Source organism: Sphaerodactylus townsendi, linkage group LG16, assembly GCF_021028975.2.
Source record: "Sphaerodactylus townsendi isolate TG3544 linkage group LG16, MPM_Stown_v2.3, whole genome shotgun sequence".
Classification (NCBI taxonomy): domain Eukaryota; kingdom Metazoa; phylum Chordata; class Lepidosauria; order Squamata; family Sphaerodactylidae; genus Sphaerodactylus; species Sphaerodactylus townsendi.
In genome coordinates this window covers 27163793-27189283 of record NC_059440.1, presented here as the reverse complement: position 1 = coordinate 27189283, position 25491 = coordinate 27163793, and the positions used below count along the sequence as shown (strand labels likewise).

At 49.7% G+C, this 25491-nt stretch overlaps 1 protein-coding gene across 1 annotated transcript; it reads left to right on the top strand.

Annotated features, from left to right (window-relative positions):
- Positions 1 to 1161: 1161 nt before the first annotated feature.
- On the top strand, positions 1162 to 24295 carry LOC125446016 (ATPase family AAA domain-containing protein 3). The gene is made up of 16 exons (XM_048519490.1): positions 1162 to 1426; positions 3078 to 3154; positions 3882 to 3983; positions 5497 to 5556; positions 6069 to 6138; positions 6942 to 7107; positions 7566 to 7635; positions 10497 to 10652; positions 11468 to 11524; positions 12011 to 12136; positions 12719 to 12843; positions 14915 to 14966; positions 15335 to 15405; positions 17814 to 17981; positions 18447 to 18555; positions 23858 to 24295. The coding sequence occupies exons 1-16, from the start codon at positions 1228 to 1230 to the stop codon at positions 24023 to 24025; spliced, it is 1776 nt and encodes a 591-aa protein (XP_048375447.1). The 5' UTR covers positions 1162 to 1227; the 3' UTR covers positions 24026 to 24295.
- Positions 24296 to 25491: the final 1196 nt, after the last annotated feature.

Below are 25491 nucleotides of genomic sequence, written 5' to 3'. Positions count from 1 at the left end.
CCCCCCCCCCGCGCATCGCAAGTCTTTAGCCCGACCAATGAAGAGGCACAAAGAAGTTGTACGTGATATTAAAGAAGGCGGTGTACGCGTAATAACGATAGCAATGGCTGTTACAACGATCGTTATAGCGACGGCCTTTTCCAGGCGCCGCTTTCGCACGAGGCCGCACGTCGAGGTTGTGGAGTGTACGAGCCTCTTTGGGCATGGGAGCCCCTGGGGACGCTGCTGCTGCCCTCAGGTGGCCAAAGGCATGAACGACAAGCGCGTCTCAGACTCTGGGCGCCACTCTGCAAAGGGGCTTTTGCTCCAAAGAGGCTCCGACACTAGGCAACCTCGACGTGCGGCCTCGTGCGAAGGCGGCGCCTGAGAAAGGCCGCCCTAGGCTCTCGGCTCCATTGTCCAAAGGGGCTGCCAGCTCCAAGAGGCTTGGAACGTTAGCGGAGTCACCCACAACCTCCACCTGCGGTCTCGTGCGAAGGCGGCGCCCTGAGAAGCGTCATCCTGGGTTGCTGCTGGCATCCCTTTTGTACAGGAGCTTCTTGTCCAAAGAGCCTCAGAAAGTTAGCGGGGCCCCCACAACCTGCACATGAGGTCCCGTGCGAAGGCGTCCCGGGCTGTTGGCATCCACTCTGCACAGGGGTCGGACCCCCTCTCCCAGGAGCGCTGAGAAGCTCCAGCTCAGGGGCTGGCAGATGTGCAAGACGTCATTTCTGGTCCCCTCTTCCCCATACAGTCTCCCCCACTTTTCTGAAAAGCACAAGGGGAGGGCTGGGTCCTGGCAACCGCTCCTTCGTTGGACTGGACTGGGCTCCCCCCCAAAAACCCTGCCCCCCTCTTTCAAGAATAGAAGCCACACACAGTTGCTTTCTAAGTGTCAAACTCACGGCCCTCCAGATATTATAGACTACAGTTCCCATCACCCCCTGCAACCATCATGCTGGCAGGGGATGATGGGAACTGTAGTCCATAACATCTGGAGGGCCGCGAGTTTGACACCTGTGACTAGCGAAACAACAATGGAGGGCCGGTAGCATTTTGAGACCGGAAGTGTTCACCTGGACCATGCATTTTCGAAATCGAACTTTATACTCTCTTCCGAGATATTCACCAATGAGCGTTCGACAGGGGTCGGAAGGGGCTGGATGACGCCTGCGCGGAAGGAGCGGCGCGGTCTCCGCGTGGGGAGCTGGGGTTTTCTGCCTGCCGGTCGGGCGAAGCGGCGGGACCATGTCGTGGCTTTTCGGGCTGAACCGGGGCGGAGGCGATCCGGGGGCGGCCTCCGGGCTGCCCCCGCTTCCGCCTCCGCCTGGGGGCGCGCCCGCAGACGGGGCGGGCGAAGGGAGCCGCCCCAAGGACAAATGGAGCAACTTCGACCCCACCGGGCTGGAGCGCGCCGCCAAGGCCGCCCGAGACCTCGACGCCTCCCGTGAGTCCGGCTGAGAGAGAAGGGAGCCAAAGCAGCCCTCGCATGCCCCGGAACCCCTTTGCCCTGGGAGGCGGAGGGGCGGACTAAGACCCGGGGACTGCCCATAGAGACTGCAGGGATTGCCCTTAGGAGATAATGCAGGGCGCCCTTGCCCAGAACGACTAAGCATGGTGGCCATTCCTCCCTATGGGCAGGCGTGGTGCTCATTAGTCCCTTTGGCAGTGGTACCCAAACTTTTTTCACTCATGTACCCCTTGGCAATCCATTTCCCTAAAACTGTACCCCCATGTTAGTAAACCCATTACGTAATTATTTTGTGCAGACCCCCAAACACCCTGGAGCCCACCTGGGGGGGGGGGTACACATACTCCAGGTTGGGAACCTCTGCTCTGTGGGTCATAGTGCCTTCCCGTGTTCCCTGTGGGCAAGCATGCTTTGCCTTATACCTTATGGAAAACCAGGCAGCATTCGGCAGCCCTTGTGTCGTGCAACTGAGAAATGGGTCGGCTGTTTTCTTTCCAGGATTGCAGACGGTTGCATCAGTTCCTTGCTCTTTGACCTTGGAGTGGTCACATGTCTCCTACCATGTGTAGTCAGTGCTGCTAGCTGTGCTGGAGCAAATCCCTTCCTCTCGGCTCAAAACACCACAGCTCTAAAAAAGAAGGGCTCAGTGGTGTTCCGACTGTCCCGTGTCCAATTCCTGGCACCTCCTGCCTGCTGTCTTCCTTTAGAGAGCCTCCCTCTGAAAGTGGGCAATTAAGGAATAGTTGAACAATCCCACTTATAATAAAACAGATTCTCTAATCTGACTGTAATCTGGAGAATTGTTTGATTCCCCACTCCTCCATGTGAGTGGCAGACTCATCTGGTGCACTAGATTTGCTTCGCCACTCCTACAGTTCTTCTGGGTGAGCTTGGGGTAGTCCTAGTTCTCTCCAAACTCTCTGAGCCCCATTTGCCTCACAAGGTGTCTGTTGTGGGGAGAGGAAGGGAAGGAGTTCGTTAGCTGCCTTGCATCTCTTTTCAGGAGAGAAAATCAGGATGTTAATCCAAACTCCTCCTCTTCTTCTAATGTGACTACAGTAAAATATACACAGTTTAGTCATTTTCATTTCTAGGGAGAATTCTGGTTTGATTTAATGCCTGCATAAATGCCTACACATTCTGAATAGCCACAGCGTGGAAGGGAGGTGAAGGCTGGGATTCACACCCAGAAAATAAGCCATGTTCAGTTCTGCAATTTTCCCTCAATCTGTTAATTTAAAAGCCAGGACTGTGTCTTTAGTGGCTCTTTAGCCTCCACTTCCTCTCCTGGGCCAGCCAGCTGGGGAGAAGACCAGTCCTTTTTCGATTGTCGGGGAGAGGGAGGTGGGTTTAGTTCCTAGGTCAGAGGTGTCCAACTCTGGTGCTTCAGACATTCATGGACTATAATTCCCATTAGCCCCAATGCCAGCAGGGGCTGATGGGAATTGTGGTCCATGAACATCTGAAACACCAGAGTTGGACACCCCTGTCCTAGATGATTTGTGGCTCAGGTTTACAGGGATTTAAATCTGTAAAGCCTGGTCCTGCAGCCCTCTTGCAAAAGGAGAGTGGTGGGGTTGACCTTCTGCCCTGGGGGGAACTCACCAGCCATGTTCTTGTCTTCCAGGCCATGCAAAAGAGGCCCTCGGCCTGGCTCAGATGCAGGAGCAGACGCTGCAGTTGGAGCAGCAGTCCAAACTGAAGGTGAGTTACAGTCTGGACAGCCAGTGAATCCAGCTTGGAGTTCTTTGCAGAACCATGGCTTAGCGGCAGAGTACCTGTTCATGCCAAAGTTTCTGTCGCCGATATTTGCTGTTAAAGAGGTTCCTAACACCAGCGTGGTGTAGTAGTTAAGAGCAGGTGCACTCTAATTTGGAGAACCAGGTTTGATTCTTCTCTGCCACTTGAGCTTTGGAGGCTTATCTGGTGAATCAGATTAACTTGTGCACTCCAACACATGCCAGCTGGGTGACCTTGGGCTAATCATAGTTCTGTGAAGCTCTCTGAGCCCCACCCAGCTCACAGGTTGTTCGTTGTGGGGAGGGGAGGAGGGAAAGAAGATTGTAAGCCCCTTTGAGTCTCCTTACAGGAGAGAAAGGGGGGGGGGATATAAATCCAAACTCTTCTTCTTCTAAAAAGCAGTTGCTTAGAGGGTGCTAGACCAAAACTCTGCTTTAAGGCGGTAGAGCCAACTTGGAGGGGGTGTTAGGAACCTCGACCGAGTTCTAGGAGACCCAGGTTCAAATTCCTGCTCTGCCCTGGAACTTCACTGGATGTCCTTGGGCCTGTCACTTTAAAAAAAAGGGAGGGGGGCTAATAAGCTTAACCATTTGTGTGCTAGTCTAATATCCAACTTTCCCTCTTTCTTCCATGCTTCTCTATTTGTACAGCCTTGGTTTCCCCTAACTTCACTGTGATTTTTGCCTTCTAGGAGTATGAGGCTGCCGTAGAGCAGCTAAAAAACGAACAGGTCCGGATCCAAGCAGAAGAGAGGAGGAAAACACTTGGTGAGGAGACGAGGCAGCAGCAAGCGGTAAGGAAGTCTAAAGGATTGAAGTGGGGTGGGGATGATAAACACATGGCAAGAGCGAACAGAGTAGGTTGGGTCTGCCCAGCGGGCCTTCTAAGAGCAGCGTCCGGTTTCAGGTGAGCACTGGGAAGACCTGCAACCAGAACATGAAGACAAACGCATGGTGCTCATCAGCTAATAAAAGGAAGGAAGAGACCACAAGATACTCTGAGGTCCACAGAAAAAGGGTGGCATAGAAGTGTCGTAAATCAATATTGGGGTAGTTCATTCACTTAGCAGTGGCGAAGTGGATAAGAGCAGGTGCATTGTAATCTGGACGAACCGGGTTTGATTCCCCGCTCTGCCACTTGAACTGTGGAGGCTTATCTGGGGAATTCAGATCAGCCTGTGCACTCCAACACATGCCATCTGGGTGACCTTGGGCTAGTCACAGTTCTTCTGAGCTCTCTCAGCCCCACCTACCTCACAGGGTGTTTGTTGTGAGGGGGGGAGGGAAAGGAGATTGTAAGCCCCTTTGAGTCTCCTACAGGAGAGAAAGGGGGGATATACAAACTCTTCTTCTTCTTAAACAAATACTGATTATTTTTACTACACATAATTACCAACAATTACATAAGAACATAAGAAAGAGCCTTGCTGGATCAGACCAGAGTCCATCTAGTCCAGCACTCTGCTACTCACAGTGGCCCACCAGGTGCCTTTGGGAGCTCACAAGTAGGAGGTGAAAGCAATGGCTTGCTGCTGCTGCTGCTGCTCCCGAGCACCTGGTCTGCTAAGGCATCTGCAATCTGAGATCAAGGAGGATCAAGAGGATCAATTGCAACAGGTGTCTTGTAAGAGTCCCTCCTTTCCCTTCCCTGTGACTTGATGACATTTCCCATTACCACCAGGAAGCTGCACCGCCATATCTGGTTTGGGTCCGGCTGACTTTGATTGAACCAGGCACGGATGCATGAGAAGTGGGAGAGAGGGGGTTAACGGTACCAAACTATGGCTTTGGGAGCAAGCATGCACGTATAAACTGTGCTTCTGACCTTCTTAGTCTGGAGAAGCGAAGGTTAAGGGGAGACATGATAGCTGTGTTTAAATATTTGAAGGGATGTCATGTTGAAGAGGGAGCAAGCTTGTTTTCTGCTGCTCCAGAGACAAAGACAAGGAGTAATGAATTCAAGGTGCAGGAAAAGAGATTCTACCTAACTATTAGGAAGAGCTTTCCAACCATCAGGGCTGTTCAACAGCCTTGGAGAGTGGTGGAGTCTCCTTCTTTGGAGGTTTTTAAACAGAGTCTGGATGAACATATGCCGGGAGTGCTTTGATTGTGTGTTCCTGCGTTGCAGAGGTTGATGGCCCTTGGGGTCTCTTCCAACTCTATGATTCTATGATCTCTTTGGCAGAGGTTCCCTTTTACCAGCCATCCAGCTCTTTCTGTGCTAAGCTTAACTTTTTAAAAACAGCATTCTTTGTTTTGTTGCATTTAACCTCCTCTCTGCCTTCCCTTTGTGTTTTGTTCTCACAGAGAGCGCAGTACCAAGACAAGCTGGCCAGGCAGCGTTACGAAGACCAAATGCGGCAGCAGGTGAGTCTCTCTGCCTCATCTTCTTCAATCCTGAAAATGCACACCCCCTATTTCCCTCTGTGCATCTTCAGCAGTGCAGGCTGGGCTGGGCTGGCCAAAGAAGCTAAGCAGGGTTGGCCCTGGTTAGTACTTGGGTGGGAGACCACCAAGGAAGTCCAGGGTTGCTACACAGGGCAGGTAAGGGCAAACCATGTCTGTTTGTCTTTGGCCTGACCTGGATGGCCCAGACTAGCCCGATCTCTTCAGATCTTGGAAGCTAGGCAAGGCAGCCCTGGTTAGTATTTCGATGAGAGCGCACCAAGGGTTGCTATACAGAGGAAGGCCATGGCAAACCACCTCTGTCTGTTTTCACCTTGACCTGGATGGCCCCCCCAATCTCGTCAGATTTCGGAAGCTAAGCATCATCAGCCTCGGCTAGTATTTGGAGACCACCAAGGGAGCCCAGGGCGCCTCCTCCTTTTCCTTTCATGGCACTTAGAGCTCGTTTTGGGACGGTGGCTTTCTCTCCACAGCAACTTCTCAACGAAGAGAACTTGAGGAAGCAGGAGGAGTCGGTGCAGAAGCAGGAGGCCATCAGGCGTGGTGAGAACCCGGCTGCTTGTCTTTTCTTCTCCTTTGGAGGCAAAGTGGCGTCATCTCATTCCCGTGTCCCTTCAACATTCGAACCACTGGGAGCTCTGAAGCTCCCATGGATTGTTGGATAAGCGAGAGAGGCTCTCCTGCCCCACCATGTCTCAGGAGGCAGCGTGGCTGCTTCCTCTGCCCCCAATATTAGAATATGGAAAAACATGGGGTGGAAATTTCAGGAGGAAAGCCATCTTTTTCTAACAGCATTGAGAGAGCTTCACGTGGGGCAGGGGTGGGGGTGAACCCGGGTCACCTTGGTCCTAATCTAATTATCTAGCCCACCATTCCACCCTAATTGGCTGCAGAACGTATGTTGTCTTATTAACTCTGATAACTAAACGGAGCTTCCATGAGCCAAAGCAGTATAACTTTAAAGAGTAGGTAGAGCTTTAATTTTTAAATTTTAAATTTTTAAAATTTAAAATTTAATCTTTAATCTTTAATTTTAATCTTTAATTTTTAAAATTTTATTTAAAAGATTCAGGCACCACCTTAGTGGTGGGTTCTGACTGGTCTTCATGACCTGTTCACCTGGCAGGTACTGATTGACGCCAAGCCCCGGATTAAGTAGAACTCTGCCTTGCTTCAGCAAGACACTTCTTGCATCCAGAGGGGCTTGCTGACTGCCTCACAGATGCCCCCATTTTATCCCTAAGAGGCTTTCAGAACTTCTCATGTTTCCTCTGCCTTGCCATTTATTCCCTAACCCCCAGTTTCTTGATCAGACTGCTACCTGCAACTCTGTTTTTTACCCCCAGCTACGGTGGAGCGGGAAATGGAACTTCGACACAAAAACGAAATGTTGCGCATTGAAGCCGAGGCCCGAGCCCGTGCAAAGGCCGAACGGGAGAATGCAGACCTGATCCGAGAACAAATCCGGCTAAAGGCAGCTGAGCACCGACAGACGGTGCTGGATTCGCTCAAGTACGTTTTATACCCGCTAGTACATTGTGTGCGACAGCAGTGTCCTGGCTTCCCTCATTGGTGAAATTGTTTGTTGTTGGTCCTGAATCTCAGTTGCACTTTGACTTTTCAAAGCAAAATCAAGATCTCATGCATTAAGACAGAAGTGATCCATGTTAACCAATCAGAATGTCCCCATTTGTCTAAGAACCCGGGTGTCTTGGTAGATCTGGCAACTGCCCACCCTTGGCCTTTTTAGTTTTGGAACATTCAAAGGACTTTTTATTCCATAACTGGTCAGATCCTAAATGGGTAGGATAAATTAATCTGGCCATAACCTTCTGTCCCTTTGGCTTGACTGATCAAAGTTTTGAGGATGTTTTCTCCTCCCAACGAGGCAGATTTAAAGGCTGTAACATTCAGAGAGATGTTTTCTCCATTGCTCTCTGCCTTTGTGACGTCTGTGTTTTGCTTCCTAGGACAGCAGGGACTCTGTTTGGGGAAGGATTTCGTGCCTTTGTGACTGACTGGGACAAAGTGACAGCCACGGTAAGCGAAAGAGGGAACATCTGGCATTTGGCGATCTTTCAGCACAATCCTAAAGAGAGTTACTCTGTTCTAAATCAATTCATTTAATTGCGATTAGACTAGAGTAACGCTGCATAGGATTCTGCTGTTTGCCTCCTTGTTTGACACTGTGAGCTAAAATATTTCATCTATTGAGTGTGACTGTCCAGCTTGAGATAGTCTCTGCCCTCAATGGTTCGTTATTGAGCCGTAATAAATCTGTGTTCAAAATTATATGAATGTAGTGGTTAAGAGCAGGTGCACTCTAAGCTGGAGAACTGGGTTTGACTCCCCACTCTGCCACTTGAATTGTGGAGGCTTGTCTGGTGAACCAGATTAGCTTGTGCACTCCAACACATGCCAGCTGGGTGACCTTGGGCTAGTCACAGGTTTGTTGTGTGGGGGGAAGGTAAAGGTAATCCCCTTTGAGTCTCTTTACAGGAGAGAAAGGGGGGATATAAATCCAAACTCTTCTTCTTCTCTTGGCTAGCTGTGGGGTGTTCTTCCTCTTTACCTGTTAATGGAGAGTGGAGAACCTAAACATTTACTGTTGTTTTGGTGGGTATGTTACTTGGCCGTGGGATTTTCTTGTGGAGCAAAGTTCCCTTGGGGTAGAGTATTAAGATGCAGTACTGCAGTCCAAGCTCTGGTCACAACCTGAGTTCAATCCCGACAGAAGTCAGTTTTGGGTATCCGGCTCGAGATTGATTCAGCCTTCCATTGTCCTCATGTTAGTAAACCCACCTTGCTAGGAGTAAAGAATAGACCACTAGGGAAGGCAACGGCGAACCTTGTAAACATAGTCTATCCAGTGAACGCTATGATGTACTGTTGCTTCATCAGTCGGTAATGACCCAATGTTTGCATAGGGGGACTACCTGTAACTTTTACCACTAGGAGCATTTGCTCTGAGGATACACTAGGTGGCACCTCTTGCCACACGTTGGCCAGGACTGCCAAATTTGTCTGATTTGCGGAGCTCAGACTTGCTCCTTTCTCTCCCACCCCCCTTTTCAGCTGTTCTAATTACTCTGCTGGCGCAGGGACACAACGGCTGCTGCAGCCCCCAGGCCCGGCGACTCCGTGCTCTCTCTCTCTTCCCCCCCTCCCCAAACCCCCCACCATACCTGCATAGGGAAGGCAGCCGTTCAGTTTAAAGGGGGTATCTTGCGGTCTCCCTCTTGAGCGTCGGCTGGTGGAGAAAAAACGAGGTTGTGATTTCTCAGCAGCGGGCAGGGCACCTGTGTCTTGGGGATTCCAGCCTCCAGGGGAGGCCTGGGGATGCTCAGGGGTTACAGCTCATCTCTGGACTACCAAGTTCAGTTCCCCCAGAGAAAACGGGTGCTTTGGAGGTTGGCCTCTTAAGGCCGGGTACCCCACTGAGGTCTCTTCCTCCTGAGTTTTCCAACCTGGATCAGGCGACCCTGCTCCCCCCAGTCCCCTACCATGGCCAGGGACCCGGCAACCCTATCGTGGCCCCCGGCCCCTCGCCTTTTGGCCCAACCCGTAATTAGCTTGCGGAGGGGGCTGGCAGGTTATCGGCCATTTCCAAGGGGAAGCGAAGCCTGTAGCAGTTGCTGAGGGACAACTGGAAGGGGGGGGTGCTTTGACAGTTGCTAGGCGACCGCTGCCAGCTTCATTTCCGTTTGGTGCATAACAGCCCAGCGGTGCGGTTTTTGGTCGGAGCGCCAAAATTCCTGCAAGGCTTCCCAGGGAAGGTGTTTGTGTGTGAGGAAATGGAGGGGGGGGCGCAAATGTAGGCCTGGCTGAACAGAGAGCGAGCTCAATCCCAGCAGCTTGGCCAACTCCTCGTGGACTTCTCTTGGGTGAAGAACCGGCCCAGGGTGCCAAGCAGTATGATCCAGTGCGGCACCTTTTGGAACCCAACCCCCCTGGGTAGAACTGGTTTTTCTGCTCTGCATCACCTGTTGCTTCCCTAGCCCAGTGTAGCTCAAGGAGCAGCAGTGGCGTAGGAGGTTAAGAGCTTATGTATCTAATCTGGAGGAACCGGGTTTGATTCCCAGCTCTGCTGCCTGAGCTGTGGAGGCTTATCTGGGGAATTCAGATTAGCCTGTACACTCCCACACATGCCAGCTGGGTGACCTTGGGCTAGTCACAGCTTCTCGGAGCTCTCTCAGCCCCACCCACCTCACAGGGTGTTTGTTGTGAGGGGGGAAGGGCAAGTAGATTGTAAGCCCCTTTGAGTCTCCTGCAGGAGAGAAAGGGGGGATATAAATCCAAACTCTTCTTCTTCTTCTTATGTGCCTTGTTTGTGGCTTTCCAAGTCCACAGAGACCAACATACCTTATTTCTTCAGTCCCAAGCAGGTGTGTGTGTTTTAAAGCCCCTGTACTTCGCTGCTGAGGTCCATCAGGTTCAGCGGAGCCTCACTCAGGGAAGGCTTTGAAACAGGATGAGTTTCCCGTTACCTGTTCCGATGCTGTCCCTCTGTGGCTGCTGACCTCCGGAAGGGATTATCCAGTGGCATCACGAGCCCCAGATCTTGCCTACTCTATTGGCAGAAGCATCCAATCACCTGAGCATACCCGCAGGCGTTCTACCCCCTAACAAGGAAGTTGCGGAAGAGGAAGCAGCAAGACCCCCATGGGCACAGTCAAGAGAAGGGGCCCCAAACTGCTGTGCCTGTTTATATGCAGTAATGTATTTACTTATGCCGGTTTCTTCATCCAATTTAGTTACTGATTTCGTCTTGAAAATATCCTCACAATATTCTCCCAAGTTTTGTGGCAGAGCCAGGATTTGAACCCATGTCCTCCACCATGCTGGCTCTCCACCACACTGCGCGCAATCTGTGTTCATTTCCTTTCTTTTTCCTTTGCCAGGTGGCTGGCTTGACCCTCCTAGCGGTCGGCATTTACAGTGCTAAGAACGCTACTGCTGTCGCCGGACGGTACATCGAGGCTCGATTGGGCAAGCCGTCCCTAGTGCGGGAAACTTCCCGCATCAGCCTGCTGGAGGGTCTCAAGCATCCCGTGAAGGTAAATGGACCTTCCTTTCTTACGACCCAGCCTGGCCTCCCCCCATAACCATCTCCTGGTTTGGTTTCCCTCTCCTCCATCCTTTGGCTTCTGTTCTAGTGCTCTCTCTCTAGCCTTAAAGAACCGAGCAATGGAGCACCGTTAACCTGATGGGGTTTTTTTTAAAGAAGGGTGTTCTGTTTCTCCCTGTTTACTTGCTCTCCTGCAATGGCTGCTCGCCCTAGGCGAGTGGGCAAATGGCAAAAGTTACCGTGTTTCCCCGAAAATAAGACCTACCCCGAAAATAAGCCCTAATGCTTATTTTCAGGATTTTTGGAGGAGGCTTAAAATATGAGCCCTACTCCAAAAATAAACCCTGCCAGTAGTTACAGATCAGGATGGTATGATCCAGCAGGGTGCTCCCTGCCAATGAGGATGCAGAACATCACACGTGACGGGGAAGCAACAGGGCTGCCAAACCCTTCCTTAATGAATTGTGAAGGTACCGTATTTCCCCTAAAATAAGCCCTACCCCGAAAATAAGCCCTAAAGCATCTTTTGGTGCAAAAATTAATATAAGACTCTGTCTTATTTTCGGGGAAACACGGTATTGCTTATGGGAGAACGTGCGTTAATAGGCTGCCTTTAATGATACCAAAATGCCATCATAAAACAGAAACCCATCAAGGCTATTGGAAGTGTCAAAAGATGCTGTCATCAACTGATCCGTTTTAGAAGCCTCATTGAGTTGTTTCGACCTCCCTATTCAGCAGAGCATTTTGGCACAGGAATGAATTCACCGCTGGTAACTTGACGGCTCTTCTGTTTCTTCCTAGGTGGGCAAGCGTCTTGCCAGCAAACCCCAAGACGCCCTCGAAGGAGTAGTTCTCAGTGTAAGTAATACCAGCTGTTAGCATTTGAGTGTCCCAACCTGTTGAGTGCAGCGCTGTTACAACAACCTTGTAATGTGGATCAGTGGGAGAATTCTGTGGCCAACCTTGCCAAAAAAATGCTCCCTGCAAGGTAGCCCAATTATTGGGGTGGATCCAGCCATCCTTCAAGGAGATTTTATCAGGCTTTAGAAGACTTCCTGCAGCTTAAGGGCCAGCGTGGTGTGGTGGTTAAGAGCAGGCGCACTTTAATGTGGAGAACCGGGTTTGATTCTCCACTCTTCCACCTGAGTGGCAGAGGTTTATCTGGTGAACCAGGTGTGTTTCCGCACTCCTACATTCCTGCTGGGTGACCTTGGGCTAGTCACAGTTCTTCCTATGCTGCTTGTGGGCTTCTTGGCGCTGGTGTTCTTGGAGGGAACAGGATGCTGGACAGGGCAGGGCAGTGGATTCCTTCCATTTGTCAAGCACTGCCTTTTTATTCTGCAGCCCAAGCTGGAGGAGCGCGTCAGAGACATCGCCATCGCAACCCGGAACACCAGGAATAACAAGAGCTTGTACCGGAACATCCTCATGTACGGCCCTCCCGGGACTGGGAAAACTCTCTTTGCGAAGGTAATGAGATTGGATCACAGTTCTGCACAAAAAGGAGTCGGGATCGCCGCCTGACAGCCAGGACAGCGCATGTTTATTGCTAAAAAAAACCTGAACCAGTTAAAACCCCTCACCAAAAAGCTATCAAAATGTACAACACCTCTCATATTGCACAGCTTATTTTGCATTTTTAAAAAAGTGTTTTGCATAATTTGTTCTGGTTTTGCTAGGCAGCGAAAAAATAATGTTTATCTGCTTTGACGGCTTCTGAGATTTTAGCAGATGGCGTCCCTGCGGGCTTTTAAGTATAACCGCACAGCCGTGAGGGCTAGCAACTTGGCATAATAGCCTGTTTCTGAGTTCTTGGAGAATGAGGTCTAGCCACTTGCTATTGAAAGGGGGTGTGCAGATTGAGGTGCAGAGTTTTGTATTATCATAGAGTTGGAAGAGACCTCAAGGACCATCAAGTCCAAACCCCTCCAATGCACAAATTATCTTCCCAAGAGGCACAGAATTACTCATCCCTGCGTATTGTTGAACTGGTAAATGTTTTAATGATTGCTGGGTTTTCTTTTTTCTCTCTTTTTGTCTCCTCTTCTCCAGAAATTAGCCATGCATTCTGGCATGGATTATGCCATCATGACCGGTGGAGACGTCGCCCCCATGGGGCGGGAAGGAGTTACTGCCATGCATAAGGTCTTTGACTGGGCCAATACCAGTCGCAGAGGGTAAGCGGTTACCTGTGGCTTGCTGGGACCAGATGTTCTTTCCCTCCCCATATACTCCCCAGCTTCTCCACATTGCCTTTGGCCCTTCTTGTATCTCGGCATGTCTGTCAGGAACACATTTAAATGCTTTACTAGCACAGATCTGTGTGGATTTCAAGCATTACCAAGGAAAGCCAAGAAAGGTCGTGGCCACAGGAAAGAGATGTCGTTGCAGAAAATGTAAAAGGGAAGAAGAGGAGGAGTTTGGATTTATACCCCGCCTTTCTCTCCTGTAAGGAGATTCAAGGCTGCTTACAAACTTTTTTCCCTTCCTCTCCTCACAACAGGCACTTTGTGAGGTAGGTGGGGCTGAGAGAGTTCAGAGAGAACTGAGACTAACCCTGGGTCACCCAGCAGGCTTCATGTGTTGGAGCAGGGAAATAAACCCAGTTCACCAGATAAGAGCCCACAGCTCATTTGGAGGAGCGGGGAATTGAACTCCAGATTAGAGTCCACCGCTCTTAAACCTCTACAGCACACTTGCTCTCAGCTGCAGTTGACGAAAGCTGCCGACATCAGGCTGGACAAACCGATCCGATGACTCCATCAAATGTAACTTCCTCGGCTTCATGGTCAGACTGCCTGTTTTGTATCCAGAAGATTCCAGTTTCAGTACTGAGCAGGACAGACCAGAGTCCCGTGTCTCGAACCAACAGTCAGCTTCCTGTTTTGGGCACAGAAAGATACTTAACCCTCAGTCTTCCATTTGACGTCAGATTGTCTCTCCCATCATGGAAGAGGGAATCCGGTCCCCGTCACAGCCGTGGTGTGATTTGGCGTTCCATCAGCCGTCTTCCCCCCACCATGAGCCATTAAAGTCAATACTGGTGCCACGGTTCAACATATTCAACCACCCTTCTGAGTTTCAGGGTGGGACATTGGGGGGAGGGGTTTCGGGGCTAGCCACGAGTGTGGCTAATTGTTGATACATGCGCCTTCTGATGAATTCCGACAGACATCCTCTCCCCACGTCCGCGTCGATACTGCGGCACATTCATCACTCGAGCGTTTCTATTTCCCACATTAAAGAACAACGAAAAAAACAGGAGAGAATGAACGCACACGCACAAAAAGCAACCCAATGAAATATTTAAGACTTGGCTAAGCCAACGTCCCTTGGTGGAGTTTTGAGGCCTGTGTTATTGCAAACCTGAAGAGAGAGAGAGAGAGGAAGAGCGTCGGGGCGGGGTGTGTGTATTTAACAATGGATTGGCGGCCTTTGTTAAATTATTCACTGGCCTTGTGGTCTGTGGGAAAACGGGAGGTGCCAGCCAATCCGCACCGCTGGGGATGTGACCGGCAGTGTGTCTGCCACAGTTGCGCAAACAAGTCTGCAGCTCATTTGTTTACGACTTCCCTGGCGGGATACCTTTCCATATTGATTTGGAGGCTGAGGAACATTCCCACACCGCAGGGGATTATCGGCTGCATTGCACCGGTCCTGTCTTCTTCACTTCGGGCATCAGGCAAGAGGGTTTGGGCTGAACCTCAGCCCCATGTAAGCAGAGTTACCTGGCTCCAAAGAATAGAACAGCCAGCTGCAGACACCCGTGGGAAGTTTGGAACATGCCTGGTGTAGCGCAAGTTCCAAGTTCAGTCCTTGTGGAGAGACAAGGTAGTGGTTCAGAGCAGCAGATTCTCATCTGGAGAACCGGGTTTGATTCCTCGCTTCTCCATGTGAGTGGTGGACTCTTTTGAACTGGATTTTGTTTCCCCGCTCCTACACATGAAGCCTGCTGGGGGACCTTGGGCCAGTCCCAGCCCTCTCAGAACTCTCTCAGCCCCACTGATCTTGCAAGGTGTCTGTTGTGGGGAAATGAAAGCAAAGTGATTTTAAGCCACTTTGAGACTCCTTGACGATTGAGAAAAGCTGGGTCTAAAAACTTTCTTCTTCCCCTCCCTGCTTTGGTGGGCGTCTTTGTGCCAGTCGCATGTTTGCCACCTGTCCTACCCCAAAGGGTTGTAAAGATAAAATTGAGGTGGATCCAGTCCCTTATTCTGCCTCACTCATGTTTTCCTCTTTCCTTCCCAGCCTCTTGCTGTTCGTGGACGAAGCCGATGCGTTCCTGAGGAAGAGAGCCACGGTAAGCGTTCTGGCCGGGGCCTCTGTCTCCTCCAACGAAGCTCACCACTGGGCCAGCTGCTGATATGGCAGCGCTCTCCTTGAAGATGATGAGTTGACCCCTTTAGGCCAAAGGCATTGGAAGTTCACAAAAGGCATGATGTAGTAGTTAAGAGCAGATGGAATCTTATAGGGAGAACCGGGTTTGATTCCCCATTCCTCCACCTGGGTGGCAGAGGCTTATTTCCGCACTCCTGCATTCCTGCTGGGTGACCTGGGGCTAGTCACAGTTCTCTCAGAACTCTCTCAGCCCCACCAACCTCACAAGGTGTATTTTGTGAGGAGAGGAAGGGAAAGGAGCTTGTAAGCTTGTAATGTTGTCTCTTGCAGGAAAAAATCAGCGAAGACCTGAGGGCAACGTTGAACGCCTTCCTTCACCGGACGGGACAACACAGTAACAAGTAAGGATGCTTTCAAGGGGCTATATTCAGAGCATTGAAGGTCCATCAAAGGCTAGTGGAGGTGATGGACAAGTGGAACCTCCATGGTCAATGGCAGTGTAGCTTAAAACAACAGCAGTGGGGAGGGGCTATGGCTTGTGTCCCAACAGGATGAGGCAGCTTGCAGGGAGGAGCCCCGCCATGGGCCAGCGGCTATTGGGGCTCCAAAGGCCACACCGTGGCAGAAGAAGTCTGGAAAGTGGGCCAAACCGCGCCCAGGGATGGCCCAACACTGCACCAGAAGCCCATCTGGCCTCTGCCCTACTGGGGCAGTAACAGGGAGGAGGTGGGGCCCAGCCTGGCTGGAAAGGAGCCATTGGACTGGTTGAGGGCCCTTACAGGTTCTGAGGGAAGGGCTGGGGGCAGAGCCCAGACTTAGGGAGGGGAATAAAAAAGGTGAGGACCTGGATGGCTGTGAAGGATGCTCCCTTGTTGCTAAGGCCTGACTCAGGCCCTGTTAGCCTTGAGAGAGGGCCACTGAAGCGCAGCTGCACCCAGACGCCCTGCCTGAGGCTGGAGAAAGGGCTCCTCAGACCCTGGGGAGGGGCACCCCAGATGATGCCGGGGCTCAGGGCCTTGACACAGACACCCTTCACTTTAGTTTCTGAACCTTTATTCAACCCCGTCCGCTTATTTCTGCTTTGGAAGGGTTGGGATTCTTAATAAAAAGAATTTTTCGAAATGCCGCTTCCATTCCCAAGAACCAGGCCTCTCTGTTTCTTCCTGGATTTTGAAGATGACCAGGATCTTGTTTATCCGGACTGTAGGTGGCCTATTTTGTGTCTCAAACCCAATGCCCAAGTAAAAGGATTCTAGAAAAATCCAGGTTTTTTTACGTGCATTGAAATAGTTTACAGCCTTGGCTTCCTCGAGCGAAGGCGCGTTCAGCCGACGAAACAGGGAATTGGCACTGATGCCTGACATCACAATATATGCATGTAAATCCGCCCACAGAGTCCTGTTAAACAGCCAGTTCTACCCACTGTCGAACAAATGCTTGTTTTTAATGTGGCCAATTTCACGCTTCCAGCCAGCCTGCTGGGAAAAACCGGTCTCGGATGTCTACTGTTTTTCTGGGAACTACTGGCAGCGTTCAAAATGGCCGCCCTGTCATACCAAAATGGCCGCCCGTTTCCAAGGCAGAGTCCCCCAGAGAGGCTGTTAGCTGGGAGGGAAGCGTTCGGGAACATTTTCACAGCTTGTGCTGTGCCTCTCCTTTTTGAGATTGATGTGCCCCTTCTACTCCCACATTTTGCTTGTCAGGTTTTTATCCAGTTTGAGAAGTAAATTGACTAAATTGAGACACTGACGCAAGCGGGCTGGCTGCATATTTCAGCACACAGTCCAAGCGACTCGCACACCCCACCCTACCCTGGCTATGGACTAGAGTTATATCCATGCTCAGAAACAATTTCAGGTTTCTCATTCTTGCCCCTTGGTGAGAATTCCCTTTCTTGCTTTCAGTTCTTCCTTAACCACATTGTATCCCCAACTCTTTATCTTGCTACTGTTTTCTGTTTCTTTGTGTTATATTTTCTGTGCGCAACTTAATTTGGGGGCGTCCATAAATAAGCAGCGTATGTCATAGATATAAACCCGTGCAAATACAACTTCAGTCCACAATACCAAATGCCTCTGTAAATCTAAAAGTGGAAAGCAAAGAACCAAAACAATTTTAACATCGCCTACCTTATAGGACTGTTGTGAGGAAAAAATAAAGGAACAAGAAAAAGATATGATACCTTGAATCCTGTGCAGGGTAAAATGTGCAAGACAGTAAAAAAAATACTATAAAACATTTGATTGATTGATTGATTGATTGGATTTGTAGACTGCCCCATCCCCGAAGGGCTCTGGGCGGTGCACAACAATATCCACATGTGTACAATTTATCATTACAATCAGTGCAATTACTAAAACCAATAAAATCCATTAAAAGCAGCGGTCAGTACAAAGATATCAGGCGTCCCAAAACCCAATTTATTTAGAGGCCTCCCTAAGAAGAGGGAACGGCCGGACTCCCCTCTAAGAGGGTAGCATAAGATGGTAAATCAAATATGTAAGGGGGGGGGCCGCACATTTCAGCGACTGGACACTCCAAAGTTTTGCCTTATGCTTTGATCTTTGTCCCTCAGATAAAGGAATACATTCAGTAGCTGCATGGCTTTGTTTAAGGGCATTCAGTGACTTTGTGGAGATGCCCATGTGAGGGCAAATGTGGGTCCTTCTGAGTTTGCTTTGCTTGTTCCAGCATGAAGGAGAGATGAAATTCAACAGGTCTGCTTTCACGGGAAAGACCGAAGAGCAGGGCAGAAAATTCAGGATGGGGGCATCCGCGCCTCACCGCCTTGTTCTCTTTCTTTCCACAGGTTCATGCTCGTCTTAGCCAGTAACCAGCCAGAGCAGTTCGACTGGGCGATCAATGACCGGATAGATGAGATGGTTCACTTCAAGCTACCAGGCTTAGAGGAGAGGGAACGGCTGGTCCGCATGTATTTCGACAAGCATGTCCTCAAGCCGGCCACAGAGGGCAAGCAGTAAGTGATTCGTGTGAATATCTGGACTCTATCAAGGAGGGCCGTGGGGGAAGGGCATGGCAAAACCACCTCTGCTTCTCACTTGCCTTGGAAGTCCCATCCTGGGCACTTTACACTCACTCGGTACTTTACACTCACTCGGCACTTTATACACGCTCGGCACTTTACACTCACTCGGCACTTTACACTCACTCGGCACTTTATACACGCTCGGCACTTTACACTCACTCGGCACTTTACACTCCCTCGGCACTTTATACACGCTCGGCACTTTACACTCACTCGGCACTTTACACACGCTCGGCACTTTACACACCCACAGCAATTTACACACACTGGTCTAAATAGAGCTGTGAGGCCCACTTGAGAAAAGTGAGACGGGCTCAATTCTTTGCTTCTTTGCATCTTGTTTCCTTTCCTGCCGTGGTCTGTCTTTCCACTGACGCGTCTGCATTATCTGATCAGGCGCCTGAAGCTCGCCCAGTTTGACTATGGGAAGAAGTGCTCGGAGATTGCCAAGCTGACAGAAGGCATGTCCGGCCGAGAGATCTCGCAGCTCGCTGTGGCCTGGCAGGTAAGATAGAAACTCTTGACGGGAGGACGAGGAGAAAAAGTGCTCGCAAAGAGGACCCGAAAGCTGGCTGTCGATTTGGTTGGTGGGCGTTTTTTGTTCTGATCGGATGCTCTTATGTGGTTCGTTCCCCCACCCCTTTTCATTTTGCAGAATTTGAGGGCTGGGGAAGCATGGAGAGCCAGCGTGGTGTAGTGGCTAAGAGCAGGTGGATTCTAATCTGGTGAACCGGGTTTGATTCCCCATTACTCCACCCAAATGGCAGAGGCTTATCTGGTGAACCAGGTGTATTTCTGCACTCCTACATTCCTGCTGGGTTTTCAGAACTCTCTCAGCTACCACCTACTTCACAAGGTGCCTGTTGTGGGGAAAGGAGTTTGTAAGCCACCTTGAATCTCCATACAGGAGAGAAAGATGAGGTATAAATCCAAACTCCTCCTCCTCTTCTTCTTCTCCCTCCTCTTCCTGCTCCTCCTCCTCCATTTCAAGCATTCAGTTTGTGTTCTGGGGAGACCTGGGTTCAAATCCATGCTCAGCCTCAAAGCACAGTCGGTGACCAAGGGATATTTGCTCTCTTCTCATCTCTGCCTGTCTCACTGAGAAGTATAAACTGACAAGAGAGCAGGCCCTCATGTGCTGCATGGAGAAGGGGCGGGACAAACATGTAATAGATGCATTATGTCATTGCTAGTTTTGGGGAAGGGCACAGAACATGGGGGGTCGAGGGTCATCAGAGCCGCCCCAGCCATCATAGATCTCTTCCACCCATCCTTTAGCTTCTAAGGTTTCAAATAATCCTTGCCCGCATACCTTCAGGTACATCTTTGCAGTCACGAGGGATAGAAACTTGGCAGGAGCCAGGTTCCGTACCCGGATTTTGCGAAACGGAGGCACTGCTCCATATTATTTGTCTATCATCCTCCCTTGGCTGAGGGATTAGGTGGGCTGGGTGCAAACTCAAAACCGGCAGGCTTGCGGCGCGAAAGAGCGCTGGAAGACACTCCTGGTTCCGACTGGAGCGGAAATGAGAGGGGACCGCAGTGCCACCTCCCCGCTCCCCCCGAGGCCCGCCTGCATTTCCGAGCTGATAAACAGCAGCTGTGGCTAGGCAGGTGTATTGTTTCTTTTCACGTCCTCCAAACAGCCTTGACGCAAATTGATGTCTTGAGGTATTTTAAGATTGATTCTCTTTCTCGCCTCTCCTTTCTTCCGCTCCCCCCCCCCCCCCCCCGCCAGCCCTTTTTCACCTCAGTCTGTTGCAAGCAGCCACAATGTCCCCTCCGCAAGCCCTTTCCAGCCAGGTGGGAAAGTTCTTAGTCTCTTTAGCTGGTGGTTTTCAGAGCACAAAACCACAGTGGATCCTGCCAGTCACAGAACACAGGACTGTCATGGCCACAATTTTTCAGCTGCCTTTTGTTCTGGGGGGGGGTGCACACACACACCCCCACCCCATGCCTTTGAATGAATCCCAAAGGGGAGGTTTAATTGCCTCCGGCAGCAGTTGCTTGATTCACCTCCAATTCATATTTCTAATTTCTGTAATTAGTTTTCCTTCCTCCCCCTCCTTCGCAGGGTTTTTCAAAATCTCTCCTAGAATCATTTTGAGGCCCTTGGGAGCCTTAACGCTTTCTGTCCTGCCCTTACAATGAGCTTGGGAGGGGGGAATTTGCGTGGCTCTCCCCCCCTTCCTGTGTTTTCTCCACACATTAACCTTGTGAGGTAGGCTAGTCTGAGAAAAAGTGACTGACCTGGTGAGTTTTGAATGGCAGTGTGGGGATTTGAATTTGGGTCTGCCCGATCCTTAGAAACAGACTGTCCTTTGGCTTAGCCTCACACCAAGGGTTGGCCAGAAAATTGACGTTTAATAACACCCAAGCACATTGCAATGGAAACCTCTTTATTGTCAAAGGCTTTCACCGCCGGAATCACTGGGGTGCTGTGTGGTTTCCGGGCTGTATGGCCGTGTTCTAGCAGCATTCTCTCTTGATGTTTCGCCTGCATCTGTGGCTGGCATCTTCAGATCCTCTATCAGATCCTCTGAAGATGCCAGCCACGGATGCAGGCGAAACGTCAGGAGAGAATGCTGCTAGAACACGGCCATACAGACCGGAAACCACACAGAACCTCTTTTGTCGATGAAGCAAACAAACCGTCTGTGTGTGTAAACGTTCCCGTTAAGTTCTGCATCAAGGAAACGTAAATCCTGCAGCTTGTTGTACACTGTACAGATTTTGCATTATTTATTTTGGGTTTTGATGGGCATGTAATTGTCACTCAGCAGACGGAACCAAAATCTAAGGTTCACTTGAATCCTCTCTGCGTTCTAAGAGTGTCGCCTGGATTTGCCCGCACCCTTTCAATCACAGCTCTGAAATCATCCGGACTATACATGTGGCTTTTTAAAAAGGGGGCGGGGAGAGGAGATTTTCAGGAGCCTGAAGACACTTGCAGGCTTCCCCCTTCTCTCCCGCCCAGAAAATGCCTCTTCCGACATCCTGCCTTTTTCATCACATAGGTGTATAAAAAGCAAACGCTGTTTCTCTTCGGGAGCGGTTTTAATTTACATGCAGATTTTTTTGCGCAGTGAATTGATTATTCCACTTAAAATTCTTCCAGTGGAAGGAACCTTTGTTGATTAATCGTATGGCCGTCCTATTAAGTTATCTAAACTCATGCAAATTTGCCTAATTGGCAGAATGCATGTAAGTTATGCAACGGGGGTGAGAGTGCCGAACAGACGTAACCTTAAACAGTTTGCCTCTTTTCGGACTGAAAATAGACCCGGGGGGTGGGGGGCTTGTCTCAAAGAAAGAGAAGCCTATAAAGAAATTGGAGGTTGACAGATAACTGTGCTCACATGGGTAGGATATGGAGAAACAGTGGGGAAGTGGGTGCTGTGTGGTTTCCGGGCTGTGTGGCCGTGTTCTAGCAGCATTTTCTCCTGACGTTTCGCCTGCATCTGTGGCTGGCATCTTCAGAGGATCATCTGTGGCTGGCATCTTCAGAGGATGCCAGCCACAGATGCAGGCGAAACGTCAGGAGAAAATGCTGCTAGAACACGGCCACACAGCCCGGAAACCACACAGCACCCAAGTGACTCCGGCCGTGAAAGCCTTCGACAATACAGTGGGAAAGTGGTTAAGAGCAGGTGCACTCTAATCTGGGGAACCGGGTTTGATTCCCCGCTCTGCCACTTGAGCTATGGAGACTTATCTGGTGAACCAGGTTAGCTTGTGTACTCTAACACACACCAGCTGGGTGACCTTTAGCTAGTAGTCACAGTTCTTCAGAGCTGTCTCAGCAGCACCCACCTCACAGGAGCGGAAGGGAAAGGAGATTGTAAGCCCCTTTGAGTCTCCCTATAGGAGAGAAAGGGGGATATAAATCCAAACTCTTCTTCTTCTGTTGCCCCATGCCGAACTCAGCTTCTTAAACCTCAAATATGTGATTTTTTTTTCATGAATAAGTTGCTAGTCATAAAGAGTTGAGGTGGAGAGATGCGACATGAAAATCTGTAAAGGAATACGCAAATGCGAGTTTGTCGGCTCTGCGAGGCAAGACAGGTCAAAGTCCAGTTTAATGTAAAAGGTAACATCTCAATAAAACTGGGTGCTTTGAGTTTTTCCCCCCTTCTTGAGTGCATTGAGAGCTGTTCCTGGAAGGGGCAGCTGGACTGTCTCGCCACGCTCTTCTCCAGCTTGCTTTCCTGACAATGGGGCCCCGGGCAGGTCTATTTTTAGAAAGTCATTGGAAGAGGCAGTCAAGTATGAACTCCGGGGCCGCAGCTGGAATAAAAAGAGGGCGAAAAGCCCCTGGCCTGATGGTCCCCGGGGATGACGTAAGCACCTTCGTGGGTCCCTCCCCACCACTAATTCCGTGTCTGAGGGAAATCGCTTGGCACGCCTGATCAAAGCGCTGCGTCTTACTGACGCCAGCCTCCATATCGCAAGGAGTTTGCAGCTCCAAAACACACACTGGACACCCCAAAGCTGTATTCTTTTTCTTGTCTTTAATGGCTCCTTCTTTCGGTCTGGCTTCTGAGGTTTAATTTTTGGAGTGTCTTTTTTGGGGGGTAATACCGTGTTTCCCCGAATATAAGACAGTGTCTTATATTAATTTTTGCTTCCAAAGATGCGCTATGTCTTATTTTCAGGGGATGTCTTATTTTTCTGTGTTCTGTTCGTCGGGCATGCTTCCAAACAAAAACTTTGCTATGTCTTACTTTTGGGGGATGCCTTATATTTTGCACTTCAGCAAAACCTCTACTATGTCTTACTTTGGGGGATGCCTTATATTTTGCACTTCAGCAAAACCTCTACTATGTCTTACTTTGGGGGGATGCCTTATATTTTGCACTTCAGCAAAACCTCTACTATGTCTTACTTTTGGGGGATGCCTTATATTTTGCACTTCAGCAAAACCTCTACTATGTCTTATTTTTAGGGGATGTCTTATATTTGGGGAAACAGGGTAATAGGTTTTATTGCGAGCAGAGATGTTAGTTATAAAGAGGGGAAAATGTGTTCCTATTTCAACTACACAAATAACCGCTTAAGCTGAACTACTTATTGTTGTAAATCTGCTTAGGAAAACTTTTTAAAAATTGGTTATCAGCAAGCCTTGCTTTTTCTTTTCAAACCTCATTTTGCTTCGTAATTATTTAATGTAGTTGATTCTGCCGTAACAGTCGTTGGGCCTTTCCCCCAGTTCTGGTCTTTGTGTTTTTATTGAATCATTTTATCAGGTAACATTTTCTTTTTAATCCTTCGAATGTTTTAATGTTTTTACGCATGCTGCCTTGGGGCCCCTGATTGGATGGAAAGGCGGCACAAAAATGTTTCAAACTAAATTAATCTCTGTAGCCAGCGTGGTGTAGTGGTGAAGAGAAGGGGCACTCTAACAGGGAGAACCGGGTTTGATTCTGCCACTTGAGCTGTGGGGGCTTATCTGGGGAACCAGATTAGCTTGTGCACTCCAACACATGCCAGCCTTGGGCTAGTCAGAGTTCTTTGGAGCTCCCTCAGCCCCACCCACCTCACAGGGTGTTTGTTGTGTGGGAGGGGAAGGGAAAGGAGATTGTAAGCCCCTTTGAGTCTCCTTACAGGAGAGATAGGTATATAAATCTAAATATATATATAAATCTATAACTTCTTCTTGAAGTGGGGGGAGGGGTTCATTTCCTGTCAAAAGTGAGCCGAAATCTTAAAAGATTTCTTTGCGGAAACGCTCCAAGGAAGCCTGCAATGCCCTGGGATTTTCAAGGGACTTCAAAGTAGATTTTTCTCTCCTTCTCTTCCTGCTTCAGGCTGCAGCCTACGCTTCTGCGGATGGGGTGCTCACAGAGGCCATGATAGATGCCCGGGTAGCAGATGCCGTCCTGCAACACAAGCAGAAAATGGAATGGCTGAAAGCTGAAGGGGTAGAGCCCGGCAAGAGCCAGCCACTGCCTCTCACTCTGGAGAAGTCTGTGTGAAGAACCAAACAAACATGGCCGACGGTTGTGCACGCAGCGGATGCTGGAAGAAGTGGTGCCTCGGGGCCCTTCTCTGGCTCCCATCATGTTGAGCTGACAGCGTCTGTCAACGGGTGAAAGAGAGGGAGAATGCCACGGCTCTAAGGTTCAGAACCTGTTTTTATACCTCAAGGTGACACCTGGAATAATCGTGTCTCTGTGTGTATATCAGAAGAAAATGGAACTCCACAATATTAAGAGTTCCCTTGCCAAAACAGGGAATTGCTAAAACCTCTTGTTTTTTGTGTCAGTTTATTCAGAGCGTGCCAGTGGTAAACTGCTTTGCAGTAGAGAGAAAAGCGCAGGTGTCTTCAAAAAGAGGCGTATTTTTAATTTTACATTTTCTACCTCTGCCCTGCCGTTGGTCTCTTTAATTAGCCTCTGGGTCGGCGGTTCTCAGCCTGTGGGTCGCGACCCCTTTGGGGGTCGAACGACCCTTTCACAGGGGTCGCCTAAGACCATCGGAAAACACATATTTGCGATGGTCTTAGGAACCGAGACACAAATAATTTTATGGTTGGGGGTCACCACAACATGAGGAACTGTATTAAAGGGTCGCGGCATTAGGAGGGTTGAGAACCACTGCTCTAGGTTTTATACCCCAAATAGGAACCAGTCAGTTCACAGCTTTCAAATCAGGAACATGGTAACTATCTTATACTGACTTTGACCGCTGCCTCCAGTATTATTTATTCAGATTCTAGTAGCGATGGTTGCCAACTCTGGCCTGGGAAATTCCTGGAGATTTGGGGGTGGTGTCTCTGAAGGGTAGAGTCTGGGGAAAGGTCTGTGATATACCATAGAGTTGCCATTTTCTCCTGTTTTTATTTCCCTCCAGGCCTTCTTCTCTATCTAGTACAGGGATGTCCAACTCTGATGCTTCAGATATTCATGGACTACAATTCCCATCAGCCCCCTGCTTGGTTGATGGGAATTGTAGTCCATGAACATCTGAAGCGCCAGAGATGGACACCTCTGACCTAATACCTAAAGCTCTTAAACTGGAACCGCCAAGGAATCTGAACCCTTGTATTGGCAGAGGACTTGCTCTACCACTACATCCTGACCCCCTGCCCTGATATTTTCTTAGATATGCCTTTCACAGCCTCTACCACATGGGATTAGGGGACAGCCATGGATTTTGACTCAGTGGTCTGTTGCACAACCTTCCCTTCCCCCACCCCCCATACCCTGCCTCTAGAAAGCTAACCTGTCAGCAAGGCAGTCAAATTACAACAACGTAGTATGTGTTTTTTTCATATGGAGGTAGGTGAGGCAGTTTGTAGAACCACCGCTGGATGTTCTCTGCTTCTGCCACAGCTGTGCAGTCTCAGCAGGCTCTGCCTGAATTGCAAGGTGCTCGTCATGTCCTTTTCGTGTCAAGGGAAACAGAGCAGTTAATCCCGTCTGGGCCCGTGGATATTTAG

What these genes read in the sequence shown, in the direction of transcription:
- LOC125446016 (XM_048519490.1), top strand. Translation starts at nt 1,228, where the DNA reads ATGTCGTGGCTTTTCGGGCTGAACCGGGGCGGAGGCGATCCGGGGGCG. An exon ending in AAGACCAAATGCGGCAGCAG is followed by an intron (nt 5,557 to 6,068) that starts GTGAGTCTCTCT and finishes TTCTCTCCACAG; the next exon opens with CAACTTCTCAACGAAGAGAA. An exon ending in GTCTCAAGCATCCCGTGAAG is followed by an intron (nt 10,653 to 11,467) that starts GTAAATGGACCT and finishes GTTTCTTCCTAG; the next exon opens with GTGGGCAAGCGTCTTGCCAG.